The sequence below is a fragment of the Heptranchias perlo genome, chromosome 21, assembly GCF_035084215.1.
Source record: "Heptranchias perlo isolate sHepPer1 chromosome 21, sHepPer1.hap1, whole genome shotgun sequence".
Lineage (NCBI taxonomy): Eukaryota > Metazoa > Chordata > Chondrichthyes > Hexanchiformes > Hexanchidae > Heptranchias > Heptranchias perlo.
In genome coordinates this window covers 23,314,562-23,325,244 of record NC_090345.1, presented here as the reverse complement: position 1 = coordinate 23,325,244, position 10,683 = coordinate 23,314,562, and the positions used below count along the sequence as shown (strand labels likewise).

The following is a 10,683-nucleotide window of genomic DNA, read 5'->3' as shown; positions in this document are numbered from 1 at the left end:
GTTAATTTTTTCAATTATACTTTTTGTATTATGAATTTTAATTTTACGTTTAATGAATCCAGTGGTTAAAAAGTGCAGAGTGAACAAATACTGAACCCTTCTAAACTAGAGCTCAGTTCTCAACGACTGAAGGGTGTGCTGGAGAGAGAGGAAGGGAATTGGTTGTGCAGGAAATTATCAAGGACTTTGCCAAATTTCCCTGACTCACTGGGGGGGGGATCCAGAGTTGAGGAATGATGTTATTACAAAATGCAGACTTGTATTTACAGTGTGTTTATATTCTCCAGCATTGGACCAACGCTTTCCGCGCTTCACATTTCTCTTGAGTCTCTAAATCCACGGCCGGGCGGCTGCGCACTCGGTTGCTTCCGGTAGCGGGCGGGCGGGCGCAGTCGCTGGGAGACGGGGGGGCGAGGGAGCAGCGGGCTGAGCGGGGCCAGCATGGAGCCGAGGCCCAGCGGTTGCCGAGCGGCCCCGGTGTGTGTCAGAGCCGCGTGGGAGTGCGGTGGGGGGCGGCTGCGTGAGGCGCTGCAGGTCGTGGCGGCCGACTCGGAAGGAGACGGCGGAGGGAGCTGTGTCGGGTAAGGCTGTGGCTGGGGCCGGTGTGGCCGGGGAGTGCGGTCTGGCTCCCTCCCCCCCCCCCCCCTCCGGGAGCGAGTGATCAAAGTCACCGTGGCCGAGCTGCGGGTATTTATGAGTTGGCGGTTTGCGCCGCTGCCTGGGTTTTTCGGGCCCCGGGTCTCAGGCCTGGCGTTGACAGCCCTCTGCTTTTGAGCGGCACCGCTCGCTGTAAAATCGGCTCAGTTCTATTTTTAGAAGCTGCAGATGAGATTCATGAGTTGGTGCCAGTAACTTTGTTTTTAAGGTGGTGATTGACTATTGGAATTTTTGGGGGTGACTTTTACCGACTCTGATGTGTCCAACGGCAGTAAAATGATAGGATCCCTTGACATAAGAGTGCTGTCAGCTGAGTGAAGATAAATGGATTATCACAAGTCTGCTTCATGTGTTCACATGAGTCGAAATAATCATTCTCCAGTGCAGGGGTGCCCTAATACGAATCCAGATTTGGGTAATTGCATTTCTAATTAATAACTAAAAATTGAGTGATAGACACTGTTGTTGGGCATGTGATCTCAATACTCATTCGCACCTTATATGCATGTGTTTGGTAAAATGGTAAGATGAAAAACAAGTGCAACTATTTTTTGATCATTGATCGAGGTTTTTGTAGTTTAATGTGCTGCGTCTGCTGAAAATGCTGTAGTATTTGACTGTTTCTCATGAAGTAATCTGTGCACTTTCATCACTAGTTATGCAGTTATGTCCATATGTTTAAATGTGGTACTAGGACCCCTGTAAGTGAAGAAGGCCTCAATCAACTTTTTCTGAAACCCTGGGACATAGTTACTCAAGAATTATTGGATGTTCTATTGTACATAGCAATGGTAGAGAACATATAATTGTGCAATATTTGATGTATGCATTAAGGAAATCTCAATCCATATGAGAAAAATGCAAAGTCTGTGGTTACTAAAAATGTAAGTAGCATTTGTGACAAGCCAAGGATAAAAGAAAATTGTGATACATTATGATTTTGAAAAATGTTTGTCTTGCTTTAAATTAGAGATGGCTTACTGTTTCCTTTGTTATGATTCAGTGCAGAACTAGTTACTTTGGAACGGCCTCAAAACAATACTGTGGAAACTCCGTGTGTGCTGTATCTACAGTGTTCTCAGCAGCCTGCTGACATAGTCTTTGTGGAAGTAGTGAGTGAAGCAAGGACGATGGAGGTTTACACAGAAGAAGAGTACTGTGGAACAAGCCAAGGCCAAAGAGTAGATAATCTACAAATAAATGGGTAATGTATTGTTTTAGCTTACAATGAATGTTAATCTTGAATCAGCAGTAAGGAGCCAGTTACTTACACTGTATTGAAGCAACTCCTGAGTTTTGCCATCGGTGCAAATACCAATTTTGATATTAGTAATGGGCCAGAACTTGCGCAGAGCGGTGTGGCAACGCTCGCCTCGGCTCCTGCGAATTAAATTAACAAAAGTACTTACTGCAGGCCCTGTGGCGTCGACTTGCTTGATTTTGAACTTTTAAAAAATTGTGTGCTGATTTTGAACTTTTCAAAATCAGCGCACAATTTTTTTTTTAAAGTTCAAATTCAGCACACTTTTTTTAACTTTAAAAAAAAATTGTGTGCTATCAACTCAGCCTCTGAGCAGCGTAAGTTGATGCGTCTGAGAATAGGTGATACGTCCACAAAATCTGTCAGGAAGAGCAGGCAAGCAGACTTCATTCATTTAAAGTTAGTATTCTGGAAGTCATTGTAAGTAAAAAAAAAAATTTTAAATTAAAAAGCCAAAGAAATAATCGAATTAAAGAGACAGAAGGGAAAAGGAAAAAAATTAATTTTTTAATTTTAAAAATGTTTCTTTTAATGACCAAAAACTATTAAAATAAGGAGCAATAGTAGACTCCACATTTTTAAAATTTAATTTTTAATTGTTTGGCAGTCATTAAGACTAAATGCACTTTTACAACTTAGTTTAGACCTGGTATTTTTGGGCGTATCTGTTTGGTGGTGTAATTAGTTACTTTCCAGCAGGGTGGATGAGCAAGTTTGCGATTTTTTTTTCCAGTGATTTCTATGATTGTAGCGTGTGATAGCCCTTTAATTCGAAGCTGTCAAATCGCTGGCGAACCGATAGGAGCAAGCTCACAATTTCCGTGTTTTAGTGCGCACGTGCAAACACGGGAACTTGCTCCTTTAATTTGCCATAGAAAACAGAGAGCGCTGTTGAGCTCCGTCGTTATTTTGGGAACGATTTCTGGCCCAACCAGTTGGGTTCTTTTGGCTGTTCTCAAAAGGCCCAATTTATTGCATGGTTTAAACCCGTTTTTATTTAAAATAATAATGCAAATTACAGACGGAATTGAAGGAGTTGTTAATTTTGTTTTTGCAATTCTGTGAAAACTATTTTTAAAAATTCACCTTGTGGCTTATTGACATTACCCTATTGCTCACCACTAACACATTTGGTAAAATAAGTCCACTTGAAGGCATGTGCAGCCAGGTGCAGTGCTTCATAAAGCAGCTATTTACACTATACGATGCAAATAATATAGTATTTACATTGTACAGTACATATAATAACTTATGCTAAGTTCTGATTTAATGGAGTATTAGAGTGATATGCCTTTAGAAGCATCCCCACTAATGATCCATGCTTTTGCTGTGCCTCCAAAAAAGTGATCACAGCACTGTTGGGTCAAAGTCTATTTAATGGTGACAGTGCCCCATATATAAAATTCAAAACCCCATTTGACCTTTTTATGGTTTTAACAACAAAACTTGCATTTATATAAGTACCTTCAACATAGAAAAACAGCCCAAAGTATTTTACAGAGGTATAAGGAAAAGTGGACAAGTAGTCAAAGGAGAGCTTAGGAGGTTTGAAAAGTGGTGGACTTTAAAGAGGGTCATTCCTCCAGGATTTCCATGGCTCTTCTGCTGAAATTACAGCAGACAAATGGGTGGTGTTCCTTCATTGCTATTTCAGGTTTAGTTCCCAAATTGCAGCTATTGCTATAGGATTCACTCTCCAGTTGAAGAACCTGCTTCAGATTCACCTTCTGACAGGGATCACTTAAGTAGCAGCTGCTGTACTGGAGCCACTCACATTTTGAATGCATTAAGATAATTGTATTTTGTAACTACCAACATTTCTGTTTTTAAATTGTCTTTCAGTGACCATGAACAGATCCTCTTGTTTAAGAAGTATTTTAAGTTGGAATTTCCTGGTTCATCTTGTGAACTAAAGGTAAGGTGTTAAGATTTTTTTTTTGTTTTTTTTTACTGGTCATGTTTTACTCTGGGAATCCTCTGATTAATATTCTGTTCTTAGCTGCTATCTTTAGGTGGAAAGGAGAAAGTGCGAATTAGTAAAATATTACTGGGCATAACACATGCTGCTGTAAGGATCTCAAGAGGCTTTTCTCCAATAGGAAAGAGCATTAACTTGGAACGAGTACAAACCATGATGGATTCAATGGGAACAAAGCTGTCACCTGGAGCTCAGCAACTTTTTAACATGGTCCAGTTCCAACAAAAGGTGAATTGTATATTGGTCACAGTAAAGAGTTGAGTAAGATTTTTGTTTCCACAAGGCAACAGTACTTTTAAGATCATAGATGTGGTTATTAGAATGCTTATGTTTCTGCATTGAAATATTTTTATAAATCTCTAACTCTCATTCTTGGCTCTCCCTTATGCACATCATCTTCTTATAAAGTGGAACAATTTGTTCATCTGAAAGGATTGTCTATAATGAAAATTATATAATTAATTGTATATAATGAAAAAAAGGGAAAGACATCTAGAATGCTCAATTGTAATGAAATGTATACTTCAGAGCACATGATTGTGAGTCACTTTTTTTCAAGTCAAGTACCCACTAGCTTATAGTATATTGTATTTTTTATTGCATAATACATTATGGAAAATTTGAACAGTGCATTTAGGTTTGTGCCTACTCTACGTATAGGTGTTAGGGAATGGTAGTGACAATTCAGAGACATATGATGGGGAGAAGAAGTAGGCCATGAGAACTAATTTGAAAAGATATTATTTGAACAGCATAATGTGTGTGACACTTTGACTACAGGAAAATACTTATTTTTCATTTTTGTAATTATTTTTGAAGCTGCATTTTTCTGTTTCATAATGCTGCCAGAATTTTAATTGTTTTCCATAAACCTCCAGTGAAGAGTAATGCTTAAAGCATGGAGAGCACAAAACCATTTAAATATAGATATATGATCAAGAAAAATAGTGAATAGTTCCCCATTACAGATTTATACTTTATTCTTCATTGTGTAACTACTGCCAAGCAGCTGCATTGTGAACTTGTTGGTACTGTATTTTGTATAAGATTAATTCAGTAATCAATGGTAGGGATGGTACTGTAAGTTGCCCACAACTGCACCCCAGTAATGAAGGCAGTATCTTGAGAGGAGATGAGGGAGAGAGTTGATGGGGGAGGAGAATCCTTGTCCCTTGATTGGTAAAGGCAGCTTCTAGCTGATGCGTAGGTGTGATTCCTGGTCTTTGCTGAGGTAGATGATCTCAACCTGGCTGGCTACCGATTGATCTCTGCCTCTGCACCATGGAAACGAGCAGCTTTACTTATGATGGCTTTTTCAGATAATCAGTAACATTAATTGAAATTGTTATAACCTCGTATATCGATTGTTCTCCATGCAGAATCAGGCAGCAATAGGTGGATTGTTCCAAGGTATCTTTGGAGCAAGAGATTTGACAGAAGTTGGAACAGTAGCTAGTTCATCTCAGATGACCACTGCGCCGGTTAAAGAAGGAGTGACCTCGTCCCCTTTATTTGGTGAAACTAACCAAATGTCCATTTCAAAAATGGAAGAAACAAAGGATTCAGAAGGAATAATTACATTTAATGCTGAATTTACCCAAGCAAGAGATGGCTCGGTCTCACCTACTGGAACAAATAATAATAAAACAACATATGAAGACCACGTGAAAGATGTAGATCAATGCAAGTTTGCTGGAGGAGATTTGAAAGAACTCGTGTCAACGTTTTTGTGCAAACAAAGCAATGGGGAGCAAAATGCCTTTAGTTCTGAAATGCTTCCTTTTCTTCAGAACCTTTGTGGCCAGGTGAATGAACTTCGTATGGGAGAGAAAGTTAAAGTTACTAAAAATAGTGCAGCAGCAGAGGACAGAACCTGTGGCAGGTACGAATTTTGGCATTTTGCTGATGTCTGTTGCACAGCAATAGAACCTGTTTCTATGTGCAGTTTACTTTTTTTAAAAAAATAATGCTGACAACAGTCCTGTTGAAAATTTTGTTCAGTTTAGCTTTTAATTCTCTCCTCCCACCTCTTAGAAGCTAGGGAATTCATTGCAATTCTGAACCAGCCTGTGCATGATCACTGTGGGTTCACAACATAGCGTCTGGGATGTAGACTGGTGGTTTATGCCTTCAACTACCGGGGCTTTTGTAATGACTTATTAGTGGCATGCACCTACCAAATGGAACAAAAAATGATGTAATGGCAATTATATCATAAATTTCATAGCAAAAATAGCAAAGTACATTTTTTAAAAACTTCACAAAGTATGAGAACGCATAGGAGCAAAAGGCTGCAAGTTACCTTACACAAGAGAATGTTTGATATCGAAGCCGTGGTTCCACAACTCTTAACCTGTTTTACAAATAGTGATGTCACTAAAAGTACCCTTAAAATTAGAAATGCCGGAAAGAGGTATCTTCCTCCACCCCTTACCTAAGGAAGGGTCTACTTGTCTTAGAGGGGGTGCACTGAAGGTTCACTAGATTGATTCCTGGGATGAGAGGGTTATCCCACGAGGAGAGAAAGTGTAGAATTGGCCTGTATTCTCTGGAGTTTAGAAGAATGAGAGATGATCTCATTCAAATGTATAAAATTCTTAGAGGGCTTGACAGGGTAGATGCCGTGAGGCTGTTTCCCCTGGCTGGAGAGTCTAGAACTAGGGCTCATAGTCTCAAGAAAAGGGATCGGCCATTTAGAACCAAGATGAGGGAAAATTTCTTCACTCAGAGGGTTATGACTGTTTGGCATTCTCTACCCCAGAGGGCTGTGGATGCTGAGTCTTTGAGTATATTGAAGACTGAGATCGATGGATATTTGGACACTAAGGGAATCAAGGGATATGGGGATAGGGCGGGAAAGGGGAGTTGAGTTAGATGATCCACCATGACTTTATTGAATGGTGGAGCAGGTTCGAGGGGCCGTATGGCCTACTCTTCCTATTTCTTATGTTCCAGCTTAGACCCTACATCTTTCTGGGGTGTGGGGCTTGAGCTATGCTTTGGTCCGAGTTGGAAATTTAATTTGGGCTCTGGGATTTCTAGAGACTGTTTACATATGTTTATGTGCGCCAGGAAACTGCATTATGGGAGTTGTAGTTTTCACCCTGCTCCTATGGAATTGCAATACCCAGAATACACTACAGCAACCATGTCATGTGACAACAAAGCAGAGCATTTACAAACAGTGGGGAGGCACAAATAGTGAGATCCAAACATCAAAGATAAAGATTTCTTTCCAGTGTTTTAAACAATTTAAACTTTTAAATAATTCTGAGCTAAATTGGAATTAGACATTTTTTGAGTTGCTGAAGGGAACTGATCTCTGCAGTAATGCTAGAGAGGAGTATTTGTGATGTCTCAGATGTTGTGACTGCATTAAGTCATTTAACCAGACCTGGACTAAGGCTAATGATAGTGGTGATATGTATAGTCATAAAAATAATTGAGAGAAAAAAAGCTTTGGGGCAGGGAGGAGAGAAGAATAAATAATTTTACTTCATTTTAGTGATGTGATAAATTGCTTCAGTATGTTTACTGTATTGTGATGGGTAAGCTGCTGTGACATTTTAGGCGTCTGCAGTATCACAGTAAGTATCAGAAACTACGTTTCTGGTCCTGAACTGCCCATGAGCAGTGCCACGCGAGAGCTACTATTATATATGAACAAAACAAACATCAAAGACTAAACCAGTTATGCATCTGCTGTTCACAAGTTATGCAGTTTGCATCACCTTGGTCATTTTTCATGAACTACTGTCCCACAACGTATATCTTCTAACCTTTTTTTATTTTTGATTAATCATGAACAATTCTAGAAGTAAACCTTGTTGGTATTTTTTTTAAAAGGTACATTTTTGAGAACCTGCCTGCTTGATTTCATGTTGCTGCATTTCTTCACAGGCATAACCAACAGGCTTTTTGTTCTGAGTTGGAAAAGCATATCACTGAACACATGGAGTCTATAGAAAAGAGACTGAAAGATTATATTGATTGTCGAATAAACACGTTGCAAGCTGACCTTGATGAAAAGTTTGATTCACTCACGAACCTGCTTGAAAACATTGCTCTGAATAGAACTGTAACAAAAAGCTATGAATGTGGCACCATCTTAACAAATGGGGAGCTTTAACTAATTTTTCTTCACACCCCTCAAAAGACTACTGTGAAACTGGTTTAGGTTTGAGAAACCCTGAATGTAGCATTTAGTGCAACGGTGTTCAAACAATGGTCCTGGGCCATATAGAATGAAAGTTTCAGCCCATTAAGTTTGTTGTGTTTTGTTTTTCCATGAATCACACATACAGCCAGTGACCCATGGCAATGTTACCCAGGTAACTCAGTCCTATTTGTGCTTATATTTTTTTACTTGCTGTTATGTCTTTGAAGTTTGTGGGCCTGGAGGTTTGAAAAGGGCTAATCCCAGCTCTGTTGCCTCAGTAATGGATAAATCCTAAATCAGAACACCATGATCTGTCCTAAATTGGCAGCTTGAGATATATGCAAAATTAATGGGAAAAATAACTTAAAACATATATGCTCCCATGAGTCTCCGTCGAATGCACATGAACGGCCCTCAGAAAAAGTCTAGTGGAAACTACCAAATGCATCAACAGAAAATAAAGTACAAAATGCAGCATTGCAGTTATAATTTAATCATATGCTGTTGCCTTTGACTAGTGGCATTTCTTGGGCTTAAAATGTCCTCTATTTAAAAAAAATATTTGTAACATACAAAAATACTAAAAATCAAAATGTTCTAGAAATAATATTGTAACCATGATTTGAATGTGTATTACCAGTGAATGATATTTTTGATATTCTATTAATTGTTGTTACTATGCCCTTGAAGATTTAATATTAAGAATGTAAAGGGGCCTGAAATTGATTTTTGTCCCCTCCACCTCTGCTTGTTTGGGCACTTGCAGCATAAATTTAAAACTCCAAGACCAGTGTAATTTAGCATACCTCTTCAAAAATATTAATCTTAAAAGTTATGTACTATATAACTACTTTCAAGCATTCACTTATACTGTTTTTGGAAGACCTATCGATGATTGTCGTTAATCACCAATGTAAAAGTTAGTGAGATTAAATACATTTTTGAACTTCAGGAAATCAATTTGTACCCTGTTTGCATTCATAATATTAAGGTAGCAGCAGTGTAATTTTACAGTTGAACACTGCATTGAATGTGGTATTAAAATCTTACGTCTATGGTCTTGCCTCAAGGTAGTGTTACAAGCAAGAAAGGTGGTTGTCTTAAAATAGTATGTGGGTTTCTTTGGATACGCTGCTTCGAAAAGAGGAATGTTGCATTCAACCCCTTTGCCCTATAATTTCATTTATGTATCTGGCTGGTTTGAGGAGTTGAAATGCACTGCTAGAGCATGAGTGGGGCATTAGAATGGTTACATAATAGGCATTATTGTTCAAATTATGCTGTCAGCTGAGCAAATATAAGTTAATGGGGGCTCAGTCAGATGAAATGTAAAGTGAACTACAGAAAAGGGAATATAAATTAGTGTCAATGGCTACAAGCTCAACCAAATATTAAACTGCTTCCTTCAAAGTTTGTTCAATCTATTAACCTTATAAATCTAAGGTAAAACACACATTTCTTTTGCACTGTTTTGTGATTTGTAACTTTTTGGAGAGAGATTTGTAACTGTATTTGGGAGAGTATGCACAGTTTCTTGCAGGTCATGAGAACAATTAATTTGGCGACAGTGCCAAGTTGGAAATCCTATAAACCATGATATTATCACGTTTGTGCAGGCCAATGAGATTCTATCGTCACTTAAAAGTATGCTATTAACTATACAGAATGAGCTTTGCTTTTTAAGTTATTGCATACTGTTCAGATGAACAGCTTTATGTTGGTGTTAAGTAAAAACGTCTGTTTTATTCTGATTATGCTTTAATATTGAATGTGCAGTAATAGCACAAAGGGCAAAATGTGCCTCGTTGGATTATATCTGTTTACGGGTAAACTTCATACTTCGAATGTAAATACAGTACCCTAAAGAACCAGAACATTATTCTGAAACTAACAGATTTTATTGCTTTGCGGCAGAAATAGTCTTTAAACTTAAATATATAATTGCAGTGCAGGAGTTTGATTTGTCTTTGTCTTCTCCCCTTCCCACCCAGTATAATTTGCTGAAAATATTTATTAAAAACAATAAAATTGCAAGTTGGCAGGTGTATTATTTTCTAATGGTTGGCCAGTATATTATGCCCAATGGACTGATGCTGATCCCGGTATTGTTGGACTTGTGCTGGATGTAGGACTTTTGAATTTGCAGTAGCTCCAGTGGTAAAACGCATTAAATAATTTCAGCACTTAAAACACTCAGTTGGGTACTCATTTATTATACATTTACCTGCGATATCCTGTGACAGTCACGGTAACTTTGACGATACACTATTTGTAATGACAGGACGTTGCACTATGTAATGCAGAATGTATTATTCTGCAGCTAAGTTGCTGCAACGCTTAATCTAGTCTGTTCCTTTAAGACCATAAATTCTAATTCTTGAAATTAAAGTGCTTTAAAAAATATTAAAACATGTATCTCCTTTGGTACATTTTGGTAGGAAGAACAAGGAGAGGCAATATAAACTACAGGGCACAACTCTAAAAGGGGTACAGGAACAGAGACCTGGGGGTGTATATGCACATATCGTTGAAGGTGGCAGAGCAGGTTGAGAAAGTGGTTAAAAAAGCATATGGGTTCTTGGGCTTTATAAATAGAGGCATAGAGTACAAAAGTATAGAAATCATGAT

At 38.5% G+C, this 10,683-nt stretch overlaps 1 protein-coding gene across 4 annotated transcripts; it reads left to right on the top strand.

The window, feature by feature from the left end:
- Positions 1-399: 399 nt before the first annotated feature.
- c21h10orf88 (chromosome 21 C10orf88 homolog) lies at positions 400-10,245 on the top strand. Of its 4 annotated transcripts, none has more exons than XM_068002299.1 (6): positions 400-581; positions 1,661-1,861; positions 3,761-3,833; positions 3,918-4,124; positions 5,276-5,778; positions 7,797-10,245. In XM_068002299.1, exons 1-6 carry the CDS (start codon positions 442-444, stop codon positions 8,023-8,025), a joined length of 1,353 nt encoding a protein of 450 aa, XP_067858400.1. In that variant the 5' UTR covers positions 400-441; the 3' UTR covers positions 8,026-10,245. The 4 variants fall into 4 exon arrangements, with proteins under 4 accessions (XP_067858400.1, XP_067858403.1, XP_067858402.1 ...); XM_068002302.1 differs by having other exon boundaries at positions 424-477; XM_068002301.1 differs by lacking the exon at positions 400-581 and adding an exon at positions 673-1,072.
- Positions 10,246-10,683: the final 438 nt, after the last annotated feature.